The sequence below is a fragment of the Mastigoproctus giganteus genome, chromosome 14, assembly GCF_048544385.1.
Source record: "Mastigoproctus giganteus isolate SK-2022 chromosome 14, ASM4854438v1, whole genome shotgun sequence".
NCBI classification, from domain to species: domain Eukaryota; kingdom Metazoa; phylum Arthropoda; class Arachnida; order Uropygi; family Thelyphonidae; genus Mastigoproctus; species Mastigoproctus giganteus.
Window position 1 is genome coordinate 48,396,930 of NC_143588.1, and position 23,683 is coordinate 48,420,612.

The 23,683-nt window shown below is 33.4% G+C and overlaps 1 protein-coding gene across 2 annotated transcripts in view; it reads right to left on the reverse strand.

Annotated features, from left to right (window-relative positions):
* Positions 1-5,077: 5,077 nt before the first annotated feature.
* The window catches only part of LOC150075124 (uncharacterized), a 164,685-nt gene continuing 146,079 nt past the window's right edge, over positions 5,078-23,683 (reverse strand). For both annotated transcript variants that reach the window (XM_090389189.1, XM_090389190.1), the window contains 3 exons: positions 14,159-14,302; positions 8,652-8,777; positions 5,078-5,849 (listed from right to left, as the gene is read on the reverse strand). In XM_090389189.1, coding sequence (XP_090245315.1) covers positions 5,080-5,849; positions 8,652-8,777; positions 14,159-14,302 — 1,040 coding nt within the window. In that variant the 3' untranslated portion in view covers positions 5,078-5,079. The remainder of the gene's footprint in view (positions 5,850-8,651; positions 8,778-14,158; positions 14,303-23,683) is intronic.

Sequence of the window (23,683 nt, forward strand, 5' to 3'; positions counted from 1 at the left end):
TTAAATTAATATTTTGTTTATATTTTTTGACAAAAGCATTCACCTGTAATATTTTAGCTGTCCTTTTAGATGAAGCAATTTGATAAAGATACAAGAAAATACTAGGGGTTATCTTGCTCATCGATTATTAAATAATTTTAATTAATTTCAATCATTCACTTTTATTATCTTCAAATTTTAAATAAACTCAGACAATTTCTATAGTAGGAAGATATATGTTTGAATTTAAGGTTAACTAATTCTAAAGAAATAGAATGATACTTTATTCACGTCAGATCATTTAATAATAATTCTAAATAAATTCTAAATAAATATCAATATTATAACAGTGATAGTGTAAGATAGCATTACATTGGAATTAAAATAGCATATTAAAAAAAAAAAAAATAGGTAGCTTCCAAAGATTGATCAGCTTTAATTTTAATATTAAAAAAGTGATAGTTAAATAGAATGGATTTTTTTAATATTGTTAACATTACTTTACTTTAAGTATAAATAATTACTAAACAGAGAATTTGTGAGAAAATTCGTAAAAAAAAAAAGCTTGCCACTACCGACAAACTGTAGAAATATGAACATTATTACAAAATTAAAATATACAAAAATATACATGCACAGAGCTAAATGAAAGGAATTAAAATAAAGATTAAAAGCAATAAAACAAAAGAGAACACATTAAACCCAACAAAATAATACACCACACTAGTGGCCTTTAGTGAGACACCCTTTATCAACTATACTATAGTGAATAATTGATAAAGGGGCACATTGCTCCAAAGTTACTAGTATGCTGTATTATTTTATCACTCTTAATCTATTCTCGTTTGTTTTATCACTTTCAATATATATTTTAATTGTACATATATATTATTTGTATATTTTAATTTTATAATAAAGTGTGTTTCTACAGTTTGCCAGCAGCAGGAAGATTTATTTTATAACAACTAATCACTCTGGAAACATAGTTATAAATTTTTCTGTAAGAAAATGTTTGCCCTAAAATTAATTTTTAAAATTACAAAAGATATATCAAATATTGATAAAATGATCATAGCTATTTATTTAATTTATCTACTCAATAATTTAAATAAGTAATAATATGATACATGAATAAGATATTGAAGTAAACAGACAGGCAATACTCCATAAAAAGGTTGTATTAAATTAATATCTGGTCACAGACATCATTTAGAGTTTTAAAAACAAAATAAAGATATACATTCCATTTTTAAAAGAATTTTGTTTATAACAATGTTTGCTACTCTCTCTGTTGACAGCAAGTATTTCTATAAATAGTTGTAGTTTTTATTTAACAATTTTCTTTTATGTGAACACATCATACAATCATAGAAATAACTTTTCCTGGTGGTTACTAATATATGCTTAACTAAACAGAATTCCAGTCCCATACCATCATGAACATGTGTTTGTATATAAATTTGATAAATATAAATCAAAAAGGTACCTGCTGCACACAAAACATTAAAGTTAGGATTTAGAGAAGCAAGAAAGAACAAGCCAATAAATACATAGCATACATACAAAAAATAAACGAGAGGAGATTTTAAAAAATCAGAAAGGAGATAAGTACTACATGCAATGTCCTTAACAGAAACATAGTTCTGCATAGTTCTAATTTCTTTCAGTGATCACTGAGGGGAAAAAAAGCAAAATTTGATTTATATAAAAGTGCTGCAATTTGGGGGGGGGGAGTTTGTCAGTAAAGTCAATTTTATATATATATATATATATATATATAAAATTCAATAATTTTAGTAATAGGAATGTCCAACACTTCACGCTAATTAAACACCTGACTGGAATGCCCTCTCCCCTCCCACATCCTTCAGAGCCAGTGAACTCAAAAGTTTCTAAATTAATTTATATTCTTTTTATTTATTTATTTTTTCATAGTAACAATTCACAGCTATTTCGAAGACCTTATAAAGTATAAATAATACAATGTTTCTTCCGAGATGAGGAAGTGCAGGTGTAGAACGTAGAAATTCCTTGCATTCTGTGTAAGTAAAAACAATGGTCAGGTATACCCAGATGACCAATTTTATATCAAAATGCCATTCACAATTATAATCAATAAGAATGTCAAGCTTCACTATACATATAACACAAAATATATCATGTTTATAAAAAATTATCAATTAATATTTTATGCAATACTACATTTAGTTTTAGGCAATAATCTTAATAATATTGAACTTATACTACTAGTATAATATTACTGGCAGTTATCTTGGTCTCCATTTAATAGGCTACCATATGGTGAAAGCCAGGTATACCCATTGGAAAACAGTTAGTATTCACTACAGAGAGTAAACGAATTGCTATCTGCATACTCTGATTCTGCCATATATTTTAGAATATAATCAGAAAATTACTTATTCATGCATGCTATCTACAGTTGAAAAATTAATTCAAATGGTTTAAAGGAATATCTTAAGATTTACATGTTTTAACTTAAAAATAGCTTTCATTTTTTAATCACAGTTTGACAGTTATCCACAAGAGTGAAAATTATGCAGTATGCCATCTCACTATTTCTTCACGGTTTTCTTTCCCACAGAGGTATATTTTAACTATGGAAAGTTGCTTTTGTTTCATATTTAGTTTCAACTAATCCTACAGAAAAGTTAAGATTAATGAATGGCATATATTATACATCTTTCTAAAACTATCATACAGTATATTTATATGTAAATTGTTAAGTCTTGATATTCAGGTACTGGTCAATATCATTTACTGAAAGTTCATTACAACTAAGGAAGAAATGAAATTACCGGGGGGTAATTTCATTTCTTCCTGTCGATAAACATCTTAAATACAGCAAACCTGGAAATATCCATTATACTTTTAAGTAATAAATATCTTGATGCCTGATAGTTAAATTACTCTATAATAGCATGAAATACAAATAAAAAATTATTCTCTTATTCCAACTATGATTTAAATTTATTTTGCCTAACTATTTTCAAAATATGACAGAAAGAGAAAGATCTATCTATGTTTATTATAACACATTCCTCTATAGTTTTTCTATTGTATTATTTTTCAGTTTTAATTACTTCGTGAAAGAGAAACCTTATATAGTGTATATTTTTAAAATGAATTTGCTACTCATAATATTATTTAACAATAATAAAGGCTAGAAGGAATATACATTATAACGTTCTCTTATTTTCTTTTAAGGCTTATTCTTATCAAATATTAGATCACGTTAAGTGGTTCAATCTATTTCTCCTCATTGAATCAAATGACAATTTACTGAAAAAAATTATTGGTCTAAATATCAACTTTATCTTCAGCTGAAATAACTGAAGCAGTTATCTGAGTAAAGCACAAAACAATTAATGTGACATAAGACACTGCATTACAGATAATGAATATAAAACAGAGTGAGAAAAACACATAAATCACTGAAATATTTTTTTCCATATACATTTTCAAATTATAAAAAATACTATACTGTATTAGTGTTTGGAATTTGCTTCTTACTTTTAATTCTAATTTTTACATCTTAATTCTTAATCTTAATGTAGGAAAATTTTCAATAATACACACTAGCTCACTCACAAAACATGAATCAGCCGGTGCGTATTATTGAGGGAAAAAAGCTTCTTTTTTTTTTTTGCCTTTGTTTGTACCAAGAATTGTCAATATAAAACTAGAAGATGCAGTTTTTATTTTTTGTGTGGAATAAAACATAAAAACCAGATTTTATCATATTAAGGAAATAAGTCATTTATAGTTAAGACAGCTTCACATTTTAAAAATGAAATGCTCACACAAACCTCTGGATATAACAGTCCTACCACTTTAGACTTTAGGTGAAAATGGGGCACAAAACTATGAAAGTGTATAGCATTTCTGTGCATTCTTGGTGATAAGAATTTATTTGGAATTTAGTAAAATTATTAAATCATTGAGTCAGATATCCCAGGACCTACATTGATTCCTTTTCCAGTGAAAAAGTATTTATCTAAAATATAACTGGCATAACAGATGTTTTGCTATTGAAGAAAAATGAAGTAAACTTTCAAATGCCAGGCTTTGTGATTTACTAGTTTCCTAAATTCCAAATAAATTCTTATCACCTGGAACACCATGAAATGTCATTATTATTCAGAGTTTTCAAACCTGCATTTAAGGTACCCTTCAGACACCATATCAGAAAACAAAGTTTTATTGTCATGAATTAAAGAAATTGATGCCCATAGGAAATTCTGTTTCCAGCTTATCCAACTTAAATATGTCAAGAAAAAATACATACGTACTTACTATTTCAACTTAAATGATCTGTCAAGAAAGTAATGAAAAACAAATGTAATAAAGCTTGATACAAAATAATAACAAGATATACAAAGTTTAACCCTTTAGTTAAACTTACATAAAAAAATATGGATAATTAGTTCCTAAGGACCTAATAAATATTGGTCTCTAAGAAGCAAAATAGTATCCACTATAATTCTAATAAATAGTCGGATAGTATCTTGAAAGCTGCAGTATTTCTACAAATACATAAAGGATACATATTTCAGCATTCACTACACAAAAAATAAATTACTATTTTATGAGTTAGAACTTTGTGAATGCAATAAACATCAAAGTATCTTATAAACCCCCCAGTGCATATCACTCATTTATAAAATATCTAATTACAACTATGTTTATCATATATACATAAAAGTATCATCTAAGAGTATCAGAAAGAAAGGCAAACTCAAGTCTTTATAATTACGATGTGATTTCTGATATTTCTAATTTTGTTTTGTACATGTGCAATATTATGGTTCCCTATGCAGAATAGTTAACTGCATATTCACTGTAAATATAATCTAAATTTACTGAAATTTATCATCTAACAAGGTGCCAATAAACAAAATGTGCAATCCTATATGGCAGTAAACCTAGAGCTTAAGTTAATTTTTCGTGAACATTATCTTAAAAATATGCTAATACGCTTAAACAAGAAATTCTTCAAAATTAAAAATTAACATAAATGCTGACTTTTTCTTTCTCTTAAAAAGGAAATCATTTGGTAAACAAAAATCAGTTCTCTTATACTTAATCATCATCACAAGGATCCAAAGCACAAATAACACTTTTCATAAAAGCTGCTGCTGCTAAAGCTGCATAAGGTTGCCATTCTTTCTTTGTAGTACCATCTCTATAATCAGCAATTCCACGGATTAAGACATAGTTATCTTTTCTATTACCAAAAATGGATTCAATTACAGCATCATATTCTGTATCAAAAGCACACAATCCATGTTGATTGGCAAACTCCATTCTTGATGTATCATCTCGCATGAGCATTCGACCTGAACCAATTGCTCCAAAATGTATTACTGGCATACCATAACTTCTTGGGTCTTTAATATTTTCTGGTGGCTGGGGATGTCCAACTTCAATTAAGTCTTTGCCACCAATAGACATGTGTAACTTATCTGTTTCTGCTGGTGGACGGGAAAAGTCTGCTTCTTGACCTTTTAGAGTTTCAAGTCCTGTTTTTAAATAATCTTCCCATGGACACATGTTTGCTACAGATGTCCCCTGGTTCCACAGTTGACGAGATATTTCTTGAAGTACTTGATTTGGAGGGCACCAAGCTTTAATGTGGAATGTATCGTGATCAATGGAATTAGTTCCAGTTCTAACTATTGGTGAACCTTTTATTCTTTCTCTATACACATAAATATATTCCTTCTCCTGACCTTCCGGTGGTACTGATACAACAACATCACCTAATCGCACATGTTTTGAGAAATCTGTATAATGAGGAACACCTCCACCTACTCCCAACAAGAAAACATACTCAACTTTCTGGAAGGTACCTGTAATTGATAAATAAAACAATACGTTATTTTCATAAGCTATGATTACCAGTTTGAATAACAGACAAATTACTGTAACTTTCTGGAATTAAATACACATTTTAAAAAACCAAATAAACAGACTAACAAAATAGCAATAAAAAATCACACAAACACTAAAATACAGATAATTCATGCAACTTGTTGAAAATTACCAGCAGCTATTAATATGTGACAAAATAAATATAGTTATGGATATAACACTACAACTTGTTCTTCTAAACTGATAACTTTTAGAAAGAGACACTTAAAATACACAGTCAAAAAACAAAAAATTTACCTGCTGAATAAGTAAAATCAGATCAATATTAGAAGTATTAGAAGCTTAAACAGTAAATGAGTGTAAGGAAGCCACAGCTAAATAATAATTATAAATTAACTTTATTCTCAAAGTCAGATGTAGCGCTGCAAGGATGGTGTAACAATAGGTTTTAGAACTAGTTCTTGACGAAAGTTTAATTTGCCAAGAAGCATTACCCAGTAGAGTTATGTAGACACAATTTAAGATGGAATGTTTAGCATTGAAATACTGATTTGTCTCTGCATATGGCCCAGTTGAAGGCTCAAAAAAAAAAAAAAATAAATAAATAAATAAAACACTTCTTCAAAATCTTAAAAAGAACAGTACAACCAAATATTAAAGGAACAGTACTGGTTGAAGATTTAAATAGCAGGATAGGAAATAACAGTTACAGCTACAGGAATATTTCAGGAGAGTTTTAAGAGAGAGGCAAATCTAACAATAATGGTAGAAGGTTACTGAAATTTTGCAAAAGCCATAAGTTTACACTTATATTTCAAGGCTGTTCATTTATCTTCATTATTTCAATATTATCCTATAATAAAATAATAACATCTGCCAATGGTGCAGAGCACTATGGTGGTTCAAAATGCAAGCAAAAATCACTATTATGGAAATGGTTACACTATTAAAAAAACTCAACAATGGGACCTTGGGAAAGTTTCTGTGTGAAACTTTTGGTGTTAATTTATCAACTATGCATGCATGGCATATTTTGTAAGGGTAAACAAATTATTTTAATTTTTATGTACTGTGCAATATAATAAAGAATAACTTCATAAATCTGGCAACACTGGAACTGAATCCTTGCTGGAATTTTGAAACTAATACCAGTTCCATTAGCAGTAAATGCATAGATCTATGACTGTAGGATTATGCATTTTGATTTAGCTTCAAAGTAATGTTTCCATTACCACAACTATAGCATAACACTCACATTTAGAACATTTCTTGAACATCACATTCTAATCCTTAAATTTAAAAAACAAAAAAAATAATTAATAAATTTCACACCATTGAGAAATTTGGCTGTATCTTTAAAAAGCAGTGTGGTTTTCCTTTGAAAGCAAATCAAACTTATGCTATGGTATGATTGAACAGTTTGATTTGCTTTCAAGGAAAACCACACTGCTTTTTAAAGATACAGCCAAGTTTCTCAATGCTGTGAAATTTATTAACCCCACCTCCTTTAATAAAATAATAACGTAAAAAACTGCTCATGTTTCACGTTTATGTGATGTACAGTGTGGAAACACACTACTTTACAAGGATATGGCCAAGTTTTCCATGGTCATATATAATTCTGATGAAGCATGAGACATGAAATAATTTGTGTATTTTTATTATCATTATTTTATTTTACTTTTTGTTCTGGATTTATGAGGTTTTAGTTAATGTAGTGTATGTTACTTTTCTCTCAATGTCAAAAACTATGTACAGTAAGAAGTAATATAGAAATATACTTTTTTTTCCCTTTTCTTGTTTTTTAATGTATTACTACAAACTTTGTCAATTTTTGTTTTTAATGTATGACTACATGACAACCAGAAACTAGTAAATTCCAAGGTCCAGAAAAGATCAGCTTCCAGTACTGTTGGATTTGAGAAGTGCAACTGCACAAGGAACCTGTGAAACAGCTCTCATGGCATCCTGGTTTAAAATAAACATCCATTTTGACTACTACTAAAAACAGTATAAAATGTTTCCCCGAAAAACTTAGATACTATAAAACCTGATGTTGATTAAGGCAGATGAAAACTCTTTTGTGGTTCATTTTAGCAATTTATGGAAGAGTGTCCAGCAGTTATTACTCACATCTGCCAATGATGCAATGATGCCAATGATCAGTAGAGAGAATATCTTGTCAGGTTATGAATAATCACTATATGGTAATAAAGGTTATTTTACTTCCAAAAATGCAGTGTGATTCATCTTTTAATCAGGTGGAAATGCTAAGCCAATTTTTCATGACAACAACAACAACGTAACATATGCCTTCAAGTCTTTCAAGACCACTTTATTCCAAATCTTCAAGGCACAAAAGTTAACATACAAGAAGGCACAAAATCACATACAGAAAATACAAGTTTTAAGATCATTAATGAACATTTTCAAAATAAGATTATCTTGAATTGATATCCCAGATGTTTTGGAGACGTCTGGTCCTGGCCACTGTACTTGTTCAATTTAAATCCAAGTGGTTATTGGGTCATTATTGATTCAAGAGTACTTTGATATCAGTAACAAATGTTGGAAGTGAAATACTTCCAAGAGAAATACTTCACTAAGCAATTCAACAAACAATTCAAACTAGAGCATGTTTTTTAGAGTATATCACTGATCACCATACAGGGATGAAGAAGCAAGTTTCTGAAAGCAACTAGCTTGTAACATCTCCCCTTGCCAAATGCTAAACAATTAATTTATACAGAATCTGCACTTGACAAAAAATATCCACTCACCAAGTAAACGAGTAGTAGTGTTTCCAGCAGAAATCATAGCACTTCTAGAATGGCCAACAGCAGGCAGTTTAGTAGAAACAACTCTGTGTGCACCAATGTTGCCAAGGGTATATACATTAGATTCACCTAAAAACATGTTAATAAAAAACATTAATTATGTATTAATTAAAATTCCCAGTTCATTTAATTCATTACTACATATAAACCACCAATTAAAATATACAGTTCTTGGTAATACAGCAACTGTACATTATAATCTGCACAGAAACCTTTTCCACATTAAATTCAGATTTAAGTTATACACTAACCAATACTGTAAAGATATACATATAGTGATGATTAGACAGGCAGCTAGAGAGTAGCAGGTACCTATATTTATTTTCTGCTTCTCAGACACGGACATCTTTCTACTACCATCAATCAAGATGAGCCTAAAGTTTTCTCTCCTCTCATCATTCTCACTGGTGAGGCATTTTTTCTAATTATAACTGTTTCTTATATTCTCTTTAGCTACATCTAATCACTACCACTTGAATATCTTTGCAATGCATGATAGTATGTAACTTAAATTATAGTTCCCACTTGCCTCATCCCTTTCAAGATAAAAGGGATACCCTATACTGTGATTTAACATGCTCACACAGTGACAGTTTGGGTGGAACAATTAACAAAAAAAAATTTTTTTTTTTTAACAATTAAAAAAAAAAAAAAAAACACATGCTTTCTATATAATTTCAAAAGAAACTTTTATGTCTTGGACCAAAAAAGTGCTATAACTGTTTTTCTGTTCTATGGCTACAAAATGTTGAGCCACTATATGATATACACATGATGGGCAAAAAATGCCAGGCAGGGCAGAGCAAAAAGAACTTAGCAAGCTGAAGCATAAACAAGTACCACATTTGTGTTAGCTAGATTCTGAAGTTCTCTCAGACCACTGTAACAAATATACAAAAATAAAGACAAAAGGAGATGTAAAGGTTGAATTTAAAAGTGGCCAACCATTTATTTGGACATAAAATAAACCATAGAATGGTCAAACATGTTGCCAAACATAAATGCCACAAATTGCCACTATAACTGTAGAAAATCTCAGGAGGTCCAGGAAAGAGCCAATCAGCATAATTACCATATACAGAGAATTGCACATTAGCTGTGGTGCACAAATGCCTGATCACAAAAGTTAATGCTCAGTATCAGTTGCAATGGTGTTGTGCTCAAAGAAACTGGGCATTAGAACAGTGAAAATGTGCTCTCTGGAGTGATGAATCACATATATGCCATTTTAATCTGATGGAAGAATCTAGGTCTGGTGACAGGCAGGTAAATGCTTTCCATATGGCATGCATTTTCCTAATTGTGAAGTACAGTGATGAAAGTGTGATGGAGTGGGGATGATTTCCATGGTATAAAACTAGACCTGATTTTTATAGATGGTACAATGAACAGATTATTCTACCATGTTATTTAGACCACAGTTCTCCAATTGATGGTTTGCAGACCAACTGGAGGGCAAGCCACATTGCCTGTATGCTGTATTGAAAATTAAAAGTAGGTTTATACCATATTAAAATTGTGTTCTAAAGTCACTTATATGAATGTCTCTTACTATGCCAATGCTATTAATGACATATTATAAGTATATACAGATCATGTCAAATTGTATATTAGAAAAAAGGCTGGGTTAGCTCCTGAATGTTAGGGAATCACTATTGAAAGAGTTAATGGCTGCCAACATTAAAATTACCCCATCTACACAAGCATTACAAACACTTTCAGTCTTCTTGGAGTTATTTTGCATCCCAGAAACCAATAGTTCTTTCTATGGAGAATTTAAAATATTCAATTATATAAACCAACATTTTTTTCTTGTCTTCATATATGAAGAAAAAGGGACACACTTTTCATATCAGTTCATCAGAGTTTATCATTAGTAGGAGCTGTTTGTAGACAGTGATGTTATATCATATATGTAAGAGAGGTGTTTAGTACCCATGATGTTTGGAAAATTTATCCAGGAACTGGAAGAAACTTCATAATTTAGTTTCCAGATTCATGAGAAATCAGACAGTAACTGAGCATTAAGAATATTAAATGAAGGATTTTTTTCAGTGTCAATCAATGGTCAGATTGACCATTGTCATTACATTATAAATTGTCAGTACAGTGGTACCTGGTTAACCTGTGGAGAAAGCAAAGTGGAAAGTACATATTAACTAATCTCCACTTTGACCAATTACTAATAAAACTAAGATGATGAATTCCTGATAATGCAGTAGAACCAAACCAAGTTGAAGGGCTTTAAACGTAGAAAGCACTGCAACCCTACTGACATGAGATTGGGTAAACAATGATATCCTGTACACTGAACTGAGAACTGAATTTATGCTGTTTAAAAGAGCATCCTTGGACTCCAGTTATGAGAGCATCCTCAGACTCAAAGGAGGTCCCCACGAACTGGAGATGTGCAAATGTATGTACAATTCATAAATAGGGATCAAAGGGGGACACGAGTAATTACAGACCTGTTAGCTTAACTTCTGTTCCAGGGAAAATAATGGAGTCACTGGTTAAAGGAGCATTGAAGGATCATCTAGAAAAGACTGCAGTTATAGTTCAGACACAGCATGGGTTTGATAGGGGGAAGTCTTCTCTGACCAATTTGATTGGATACTATGATGTAGTCACAAAGGAACTGGATGCAAAAATAATTTTGATATCATATACTTGAATTTCAGAAAAGCTTTTGATATTGCACATGGAACACTACTGTACAAATTGGAGCAGTATGGGCAAGTTGGGGCAATTAAGGGCAAGTTGCGGCTATGGATAAAGTGATGGTTGAGTGGCAGAAGACAAAATGGTAGTCAATGGACGCTGCTCTTTGTGGACTAATGTTATTAGTGAAGTCTCCCAGAGTTCAGTGTTGGGCCCATTGTTGTTTTCTGTATTTATAAATAATATTGATGAAGGTATATCAGGCTTAATGTCCATGTTGCAGGCAATATGAAGGTTGGCAGGGTTATTAATGGCAATACGCTACTGCAACAGGATCAAGAAAAGTTGGGCAGGTCGGCTGAATGGTGGCAACTGAAGTTTAACATTGACAAATGCAAAGTACTGCATACGGATAGCAGTAACCCCATACCAACTGTACGGTACTACACTCAGTGTAGTAGAGAATGAAAAAGACCTGGGCATAATTGTGCGGTCAGATATGAAGACAGGCTGCAAGAGCAGCTTATCTTAATTTTAACATTACTAAGGCCAAATGATGCAAGGAATCAGACTTTTGTATCAGCTAAAAATAAAAATAAAAACATTACTAATATAAAATAAAATAATTAAATAAACATAATATTCATGTTATTCCCATTCTCACAAGGTAACCATCCAATTCTCCTTTGAATTTAGCCATACTCAATGTCATTGCCTCATTGGGAGGCATGATTCAGTGTTTGACAGCCCAATTCCTATAAGTAAACTTCATGATATATTGTCTTCTATTTTTCCCTAAGATTTTATATTTGCACCCCACCCACTGGTGCTTGTCTTCCCTATGAGGAAGAACAAACTTTCCTCATTTGTTTTACTCAACCTCTTCAGCACTTTATATGCCTCAATCAGATTTCCTCAGAGATCTAGTTGTAAAACTTTGTAGCCCACACCTTCTAAGCAGTTCTTTGTATGTGTATTGATTTGCAATGATCACTAATGTGATCACTCTTTTTTGAACTCTCTCCAGAACTGTCTTTTTTTTAGGTGTGGTCTCCAGACTTGAATACAATATTCCAAATGCAGTCTAACCATGTCTTATACAAAGGGCATTAACCATGTCTTATTGACAGGACACTATGTAGCTTCCTATTTACTTGTTTATATTGCATGGAAAATTTCACATCAGATTGAATTGTAATACCCAAGTCTTTTTGTCTCCAACCACTTTTAGCTCCTCTCCTCCTAGCTTATATCCAGGATTATGTCCAAGAATTCTTTTCCACAAAGGCATAAACTTACAATTAGAAGAGTATATTTTTTTAATGATAATTTTAAATATAATTATCACAGAACTAAGTACTTTCCATTTCAAATTCTCCACAAGTTAACAGGCACATTCCAAATAAACTGCTTATTTAGAATGTGTTCTCTGACAAAATTCTTCATTTAATATTCTCAATGTCACTTACTAGTTGAATTCTAACAAATCTGAAACTATATCAAGTTCTTCCATAATTCCCAGTCAAAATAAACACAAAAATTATGAGTACCAAACAGTTCTCTCACACACATATGATCTCACACCTCACTGTCAGCCTTTTAGGCCAGCCATTTTTGAAAGCCTTATGACATCTGCTAATTTTACAGCCTTTTACAGTTTGTTTTAATTAACTTTGATGAACAGCACAAAATGTACTTTGATGAACAGCACAAAATGTACAAAATGTTTTTCTCAAAGAGAATGTAAATATTTTAATAACTTTAAATTATTCTCCTTTTAATTTTAATAACTTCAAATAAAATCAAACCACACAGATAATGAGATGAGCCTCACCATAAATAAATCCTTGCTATCTAATTCAGTTATTCATCATAAAACTTATGCCAACTGTCATAAATACAATAGTATTTTGACACAGTTATTATAATAACCCTCACCTCAGAAGAAAAAGTGCTCACTATTGAACATCATTTTCATTCATAAGGAAATTACAGAAATTAAATACATTAAAAACAAGAAATGAAAATATTAAGTGAGCTTTCCCAAAAGTCTGTCAAAAAAATAAAAAACTATTCTACAACTTATCTGAACTGCAATACATATAACAAGCAAAGCATTCAGGCAGTAAGATTGAATTGTTGTTTGTTTGTTTGTTATTTGGTTTTTAGGAGCATTAGCAACTAAGGCCATATTGCTCCGGGATATGCGGTGGTCATTCCCTGACCTTTCCGCATCCTCCGTATTTGGTGGTCACGGGCTCGAACCCCGGTCTAATCAAGAAGCGTGTACTACGCACTGCTGCACCTGGCTACGGAGGCGCTGTAAGATTGAATGTTGTCACTCAAAATTGGTTACAAGATTAGAACTCGATTTAGAAATGGAGGACACTTGGAATATATTGTGCATCAATAAAGAAAGTTAAATAAAATGTACTGTTTCCATGTAGTAATTTTTATGTAATTAATAAAAATACAAATAAACTTTCAGCATACTTTGACATATATATCGCTGTATTTTTTTTTCCAATAAATGCTATTACAATTAAAATATTTCAATTCCATGTTATGATTATTATGATTATGATATTATGATTATTACCATACTGAAATTATATTATCACAATGATTATTAAATCATTGTGATAATATAATTTCCGTATGGTGTTTCTTCAGCAAACAATTTTCAGTGCAAGATGACAAAACTCTACGGAAAATTGACTTGTATTTAAGCAAATAAAATAGGCAAAGGGATTTTATCTTCACTACTGAATTACAATTCTGGCACTTACCTTCAGTTTTATACCTGACATAAGTATCCTTATTTTCGATCATAGCATCTACAGCAAGCTTTTCACAATACTGAGCTGTGATAATAGCAATGGTTGGCTGTTGAGAACTAGCAACAGTTGGCATCTGTTTCACCATTTTTACCTCTGTATTGGAGAATATTAAAGACATTTTCATTATGTAATATTGATATAATTTATAATTTAAAGCCATATATATAATAAATTAACAATTTTTAAAATAGCAAATATTAATATTTTCAAATTTGATAAAATATTAATAATACTCATTAATATTAATAATACTATTCAAAAATAGTTTTACTTTGAACCTGAAAATATACAATAACAAAGATCTTATATTTAAACATGACATAATGCTGCAAAAAGTAATGTTTTTATGATAAAAACATAATTTTATGTTAAGATGCACAGTATCCAATTTTCCCACATTTCCCGCATATTTTTCTCCTTTAACATATAGAGATGATAACGATCAATAACCAAAAGTGTTACAGTGTGACATTGTTGGAAAAAACTTCTATCTAGTGTTGTGGAAGTGGGAAATTTTAATAGGTTTTTAAAAAAATTTTAATTAAAATTTTTTTTTTAAATATTAGAAGGGATGGATAAATGAAGTGGTTAGTTTTGTTTTGTTTTTTTTGTCAATCTGTATAACATTGCCCTCTTGCATCACTTTGTCACTATTAATACTAATATTAAGTTTCCTCATTACTGCATTACTCTAAATAAAAATCTGTTCCAAAGAAGAAATATACTGCAATTTTCCACTATGTGGCTGCACTTAACAAGCTTAATGTCATGGTAGAGAGGTTTCTTCCATTCGAACAACTGATAGCAGTGCCACAAATGGATGCTGATTTTCTTCAATTTGCCACAAACAAAAATTACTGGAGAAGCATCATTAAGTTATATATAATAAAATTCACGTTAGATTGACTAAACAAAATAAAACTGATTTTAATAATAAAAATGAAATAACATTTAAAGAAAAAATAAATCTATTCATAAAAATATAATAAAATTTAAAAAAATATACATATAAATTAAGAATATGAATAAAATAAAAATAAATATGCTAAATGTGCACATAAAAGAGAGGTGCTTTCGGAGCTCTTTGCTCCTTTGTCAACTCAGTAATGGTGGTGCATGAACAGTCTTAAAAAAGCAGAAATTCATACCATGGGACACTACATGGCAGCAAAACAGTAGAACAGCACATCACCCCCAACATGATAAAAGAAACAAGAAAGGGAGGGTGGGAGAGAAGAAAGGGAACAAAAGAAAAATGAAGATGAAAGAAGAGAAGACAGTCATGCTCTGAATACGAATGAGTAATTAATGCCTCTCAGTTTCTCTGTCAGTGGTCATCACTGCATAAGATAATGGATTTCATAACAGAATGTATGCAAATCCCTTTATTTTATTCAAATTTGAGGGGCTATTCAAATAGCTACCTCATGCTCTAGTCTTCAAGCTTCTTAAGAGGGTCTCTGGTATAACAATCAGGACACTGCATGTGACAGGCAACTTCACTCTGCATAAACAGCAGGATAATGATCTTAATCTGTGTGATGATTGCCCAGAGCCTCCTACCAGGAAGCTGAGCACAACAAATTCCAGAGATGCACAATAAAAAACCACTCAAAAGAGGCACCTAATTACTGGGAATGATAGGTTGTTGTAGCAAATCTGGAAGGGCTAAGAAGACACACAGGCATACAACATCACATAGTGCTTGTAACTGTAGGAGATCAAGGACCCAGTCAGGGTAATCCAGTTGTTTTTGTTCCTTTTCTTCCCCCATCCCTTTTTTGATATTGAGTGCATGTGCCATCACATGTGTTGCTGTCATGTTGGGCCACACAGCTTGAATTTCTGCCTTTTAGGATCATCCATGAGCTACTGTTAGTGACTCCACTCTTTTATATGTTCATTTGTGTATATTTTATTGATTTTATTTTATTTTTATATTCTTAATTTATATGCATATTTTTGTCACTTTTATTTATATTTCATGGATGTATTTATTTTTATGTTTATTTCATTCTACATGTATTTTTCACTGCTCAAGGCCTTTTTGCCTATATGTACAAGTTGGTTAGGGATGTCCCTTCTATCAACTTCACCCCTCTGTAGTAGTGGTGGTGGTGGTGTCAGTTGCTAGAATGGATCTTTGCATACAGAAGTAACACGTACTTCTGTATGCAAAATTCTCAACTTTTCCCTCCACACTCACTTTGAAATGACATTGAATCAGTAGCATTAGTAGAGGCATATGACGCAAGAAAGCAAGCTTATGCATCATCAGCCAAAAAAAAAAAAAAAAAAATGCTCCCATTTCACCCCTCCATTCATTCCAAATACCTGTCCAGCTCAGCCTTAAATTTATTTAGGCTATAAACTTCCGCAACAAAGGATGGAAGTCTGTTCCACCAACCAACTAACCGCTAACTAAAGGCAAACTTCCACGCATCTATCCTACATCTGTCTTTCCTCAATTTGAATTTATACCCTCTCAGGTGATTATTCTGAGCAAGAAGAAGAATCCCATCAGCACTGAGCATGCTCACACCATTCAAGGCTTTATACACCTCAATCAGATCACCTCGCAGGTGCCTAGTTTCCAGACACAGTAATTTGCAAAACTTAAGCCTTTCTTCATAAGGGCAACCCTTTGTTCCATTCACTAATCTTGTTGCCCTTCTCTGTACTCATTCCAACAGCTCTACATCCTTCTTAAAATGAGGCCTCCAGACCTATATACAGTATTCAAAGGTGTGGGCTCACCATAGCCTTATACAAGGGAATAATAATCTCCTTATCCCTGCTAGAAAAATTCTTGTATATCATTGACAAAACACGCAGGGCTACTCTTGCAGACCATCTGCACTGCTCATAAAACTTCATATCTGCCTGCACAATTACCCCCAGGTCCTTTTTCTTCTCTACCACTGTCAGTGTAGTACCACATAGTTGATACGTTACTCTGGGGTTACTGCTTCCCATATGCAGTACTTGACATTTGCCAATGTTAAACTTCATTTGCCACCTCTCAGCCCATCTGCTCAACTTTTCTAGATCCTGTTGCAGCAGCATACAGTCATTAGCATTAGCATTAGTAGAGGCATATGATGCAAGAAAGCAAGCTTATCTTGCTTTCTTGCATCATATCCAAAATAAATCAGCCAAAATAAAAAAAAAATAATAAAAAAAAACACTTCCATTTCACCCCTCCGTTCATTCAAATATCTGTCCAACTGAGCCTTAAATTTATTTAGGCTATCAACTTCCACAACAAGGGATGGAAGTCTGTTCCACCAACCAACTACCCGCTGGCTAAAGGCAAATTTCTGCACATCTATCCTACATCTGTCTTTCCTCAATCTGAATTTATGCCCTCTCAGGTGATTATTCTGAGCAAGAGGAAGAATCCCATCGGCATTGAGCATGCTCAAACCATTCAAGGCTTTATACACCTCTATCAGATCACCTCGCTGGTGCCTAGTCTCCAGACACTGTAATTTGCAAAACTTAAGCCTTTCTTCGTAAGAACAACCCTTTGTTCCATTCACTAATCTTGTTGCCCTTCTCTGTACTCGTTCCAGCAGCTCTACATCCTTCTTGAAATGAGGCCTCCAGACCTGTATACAGTACTCAAGATGTGGCCTGACCATTGCCTTATATAAGGGAATAATCAGCTCCTTATCCCTGCTAGAAAAATTCCTGTATATCATTGACAAGACACCATGAGCTACTCTTGCAGCCCGTCTGCACTGCTCAGAGAACTTCATATCTGCCTGCACAATTATCCCCAGGTCCTTTTCATTCTCTACCACTGTCAGTGTAGTACCACAGAGTTGATACATTGCTCTACACCTGTTTCCCATATGTAGTACTTTACATTTGTCAATGTTAAATTTCATTTGCCACCTCTCAGCCCATCTGCTCAACCTTTCCAAATCCTGTTGCAGCAGCATAGCATCAGTAGTGTCCTTAACAACCCTGCCTACCTTTGTATCGTCTGCAAACTTCGACATTAAGCTTGATATACCATCATCAATATCATTTATAAATACAGAAAACAATAATGGCCCCAACACTGAACCCTGAGGGACTCCACTAATAACATTAGTCCACGATGAGCAGTGTCCATTGATTACCACTCTCTGTCTTCTCCCCCTCAACCATCCCTTTATCCATAGCAGCAATTTGCCTCCAATGCCACACTGCTCCAATCTGTGCAGCAGTCTTCCATGTGCAACAGTATCAAAAGCCTTTCTAAGATCCAAATATATAATATCAAAGTTATTCCCTGCATCCAGTTCTTTTGTGACTGCATCATAGTATCCAATCAAATTGGTCAGGCAAGACTTTCCCTTAACAAAACCATGCTGTGTCCGAGCTATAACCGAAGTCTTGTCTAGATGATCCTGCAGTGCTTCTTCTTTAATCAGTGCCTCCATTAATTTTCCTGGAACAGAAGTTAAACTCACAGGTCTATAATTACTTGTGTCAGCCTTTGATCCTCCTTTGTGAATTGGGGTCACATTTGCACATCTCCAGTCTATGGGTACCTCCCTCTGAGTCCAAGGAAGCTCTCATAATTATGGCCAAGGGTTTGCTTACTTCCTTTGCTGCCTCCTTTAATATAACTGGATAGATCCCATCCACCCCTGGTGCCTTTCTTGTGTTTATCTTCAACAATTTCTCCTCCACTTTACTCTGAGTTATTACAAGATTATCTAGCTTACTGCCACAGTTGAATACACCTCTGGCATTCCCCTCGCTGAATAACTCCTCATGTGTGAATGTTGATGCAAAATATTCATTTAGTTTGTTAGCTACCTGAGCAGGATCATTAACAGGTGAACCATCGATATCAAGTGGACCAATCTGATTCATCCCCTTCCTTCTAGAGTTTACATAATTAAAGAACTCTTTGCTGTTTTTCTTTGCATCCTTTGCCAAAGATTTCTCGTAATCTGCCTTCACCTGCCTAACCTCCTTTGTGACTTGGTTACAGACCAGCTTATATCTATCATAGGCTTCCATGTCATCCATTAATTTATATGTATCCCATGCATTTTTCTTCTCTGCAATATGTCTCATTAGTTCATCTGACATCCATTTAGGCCTAAACCTTGAACAATATTTTTTAGTTGGTATGTAAAGCCTAGTAGCTTCCAAGATAAGTTCTTTGAATGCTTCCCATTTTGAATTTGTTCTTGGTCCCACTGTATAGGGCGCCTCCGTAGCCAGGTGGGAAGGAGCAGCACTGCATAGCACACGCTTCTTGATTAGACCGGGGTTCGAGCCAGTCACCACCAAATACGGAGGATTCAGAAAGGTCAAGGAATGACTACCGCATATCCCGGAGCAATATGGCCTTAGTTGCTAATGCTCCTAAAAACCAAACAACAACAACAACCACTGTATAGAATTTAAATATTGTCTCGGAGCATTGTAGTCGCTTTTACGAAAGCAAAAACCCTTCCCTTTACCCCTGATGGTAGTTACCACTCTGAGTAAATCCCACTTCAGCACACTGTGATCACTGCTACCTAATGGTTCTTTTATTTGCAGATTCTTAATGCATGAAGAATCACTACTGATAATCAGATCAAGAGTATTACTCCCTCTAGTTGCCTCCCGAACATGCTGATGTAGAAAACAATCATCCAATAAATCCACAAAAATTAAAATTAAAATCCCCCATTATAAGACTGGCCCACTCTATTTCCCTGTACAGTTTCTTATTATACTCATCAGAGTCATTAGGCCTATAGCACACGCCTACTCTCAATTTTGATCTCCCAATGCTTATGTCACACCAAACTGACTCAACACTGCACTGTCCAGCGATGTCGACTGGCTTCACTTCCTTGGATTTTATGTGTTTCTTAACTAATAGCATAACCCCTCCTCCCTTCCTATCCTGTCTATCCTTTCTGTACACATTGTACTCCCCAAATTCTAGTTCTGCATTCCTTACATCTGTGTGACACCACATCTCTGATATCCCAACAATATCTGCCTGATATTTTGAGCAATATCTCAAATTCATCAAATTTATTTACTAAACTCCTAGCATTGGTGTACACGCAAGTATACATGCACCTGTTCTTTTTCTTAGCTACCCTAACACAACCCATGTGTTTACTTGTACTGCAATGACTCCCAGCAGTCTCTGAAATACCCTGCATCCTGTTTTCCAGGCTGCTACTCATTCCAATAGAAGCAGTGCAAGAATCACTTTCACCTCTTCCAGTGGCTACTGTTAATCTATTAGTCCTTGTATCCCCAAAAGCAGTTTTCCGGCACACCTAACACTGCCTTGATAGCATCAGCAAATATTCTTGCGCCATTTCTATTTAAGTGTATCCCATCCCTGTAGAAGCAGTCTCTCCTGTTAACAAGTACAGACCAGGCTGAAAAAAAATTCTACCCCTTGAGCCTTGCACAATCTTTCCAGGGCCGAATTGATCAACAAGGCTCTCATCATATACCCCCTCCTATCGTGTGTGGGCAGATTGCAGACACTTTCAAATTCAACCCTAATTCACAGCTTTTTTTCAACAGTGATCTGTACTTGTTAAGTAATTCCACCGGTCTCCTACTCTTAATATCAATTAGTGCCAACGTGCACAACAATATCACCTTTTGTGCCCTTAAAAGATGATATCCGCTCTACAATGTCATCATCCTTTGCCCCTGGCAGACATACCCTGATCCTATTCCACCTATCCTTTTTACATACCATGTTCCCCGTTTCTCTGACAATAGAGTCACCAACAACTACTAGTTCCTGTGGGACCAGCACATTCTGCCTTGAGGGTTGCCGCTGTGTTGTGTGATGATCAAGTGCAAGCTGTGGCCTTAATGTGGGCAACTGGGAGCTTGATGGGCCCCTCAATTTAGATCCTTCGAAGGCATCCACCCTATCCTCCAAGCTCTCATATAGGCCCATAACAATGCTGAGTTGTCGCCTGATTTCCTCACATTCCTTACATTGCGCGCGCACGCGCATGCGCACACACACGCGCACGCACACACACGCACACACATGCACGCACACACACGCACACACACATCAAGCAAGCAGTGCATTTTAAAAGGCTATGATTTGGAGGGCAACTGCCCCCCTCAGTTCTCCCGTGAGCCACAGCGGTCCATTTAGCTTAAGCCTTTTGCTTTGCTGTTCTGGTCTGAGTCATGATTTTGATTCAATTTCAATAAAATTTCAATTTCAGTACAAAATTATAACCCTAAACTTGTATCCCAACGCAGTTATAACACTATATATCTATTTTTTTTTTTTTTTCACTATCGAGTATTATCTTCGATTTCTGTTATATAACTTCTGTATCAAGTTATGTATTAATTGATCATGTTACTTTTGTAAAATCTAAGTCGTTATATGTATTTAGTTAAAAGTACAATTTAATTGACAATGAAATTTACAAGATTAATAAATTTTACTGATTAATTGATAATATTATATACTATACTATACTAAGCTAACACTATCTAGTTCAGGATATAACGTTGTATCGTATAACAATGGCGGCAAGTTACGAATGGTAAATCTATGGACACGTAAGTATTAATTAACTTCCAAAACCTCGCTGTCTCAATTCAGAATAAATCAAGAATCCTGACTAGGTCTATAAGCTACTTATAGAAAATAATTTAATATAACAATTAGTCAATAAAGCGGTTAATATAGCTAAAAAAACTTCCCATTTGCCAGAGCTGCAAAACTTGTAAAACACGTGGATTGGATACTCTTACCGATACTAAGTAATAACCTACAAAATCTCTATCTAAGTTAAAATTTAAACTAAGTATCGTAACTTGGAATATAAAGCTACTCTAGAAAATAAATTAATATGCCCATTTAAGTTAATAAAACAAAAAAAACTTTTCTATTTTCCGGAGCCATAAAAACTTCGCCTGCACAAGGCTACTCTCGTTCCCAAGCAATGGTTCTAACAGTGAGGATGAAAATTTTTGACAATATTCAACTTACTCAGTATCTCTTCTTGGTGTGCATGTGTGCAAGTACATGCATGTATGTGTAGTTCCATTAATTTATGAGATGATGTGCTCATCATTTGTAATGTACAAATATATCAACCAGGCTTTCTTTCCATGTCAGTTGGTAATCTACTAATGGAAAATTGACTTTTGTTATGTTTACAGGCAATCTGCACCACGTTTTGTGTATATCTGGATTGCTTATTGGTCAGTACTGTTTCTATTTCTTATAGTTATATATATACTTTTGGAAATAAACAAGGAGTTACCTTTTATTCAGTGCGTAGGATTTCTTCTTTCCCAAATCTCCTTATACGAATAAATTATGAAATGATACTTAAAACAAATTACATAATTTAAAATAGTTTAAAACTCATAACGTATTCCTCACTATTGACACACGGACAGTCCACCACCCGAGGATCACAGTGGAGAACCCCACCCCGACCCCAGAAATATTAAACCCCCTATGCAACCTTTAGTGAAGAAAGACATTTTGCCATAAACGCAAAATTACAATACGAATAAAATGCTATTAAAATAAGATTTGTATGAGAAATGGTCGACGAACATTGATAGAGTTTTTTTGTATTTTCATATCTAAAGTCTCTATCAACGTTCGTCGACCTTTCTCATATCTGATTCGTGGACTTTCGAATGCATGCGTACCAAAAACTAATCTCCTATTTACAAGATTCCCAACATACCCTTGTTTCGTTAATTTCATTCTACCCTGTGAACATGACAATAGTCAAAAAGTCTTGGCCTGCTTAAGGGTGAAATCTTTTAGCTATTTTGTCTCATAGTATTTTAATAGTAATTTATGGATATTCCAGTGAGGAATTTTTAATTGCATGGGTTTATGGTACTTTCATCTTATTTTAATAGCATTTTATTCGTATTGTAATTTTGCGTTTATGACAAAATGTCTTCCTTCATTAAAGGTTGCATGGGGGTTTTAATATTTCTGGGGTCGGGGTGGGGCTCTCCGCTGTGATCCTCGGGTGGTGGACTGTCCATGTGTCAATAGTGAGGAATACATTATGAGTTTTAAACTATTTTAAATTATGTAAATTTGTTTTAAGTATCATTTAGTAATTTATTCGTATAAGGAGATTTGGAAAAGAAGAAATCCTACGCACTGAATAAAAGGTAACTCCTTGTTTATTTCCAAAATATTAATAGAATGTAGGAAAAATTAAGCATATGTAAGCTCTCATTTACCTAATATATATATATACGTATAACTATAATCAAAATTAATAACTAAATAAATAGCTAGAATTAAAATATATAAAATAACTCTAGTTATTTTATATACTTATAACATCCTACTCTGATAGTATGAAACTCAAAATCTCAAGGTTCAGGGTTATCAATGTCAGCAGTTTTGTAAGTAGAATATACATAAATCCTCTGGCATTTGTCTGCCACAAAAGGAAATTATATTTACATATTCTTATTTAG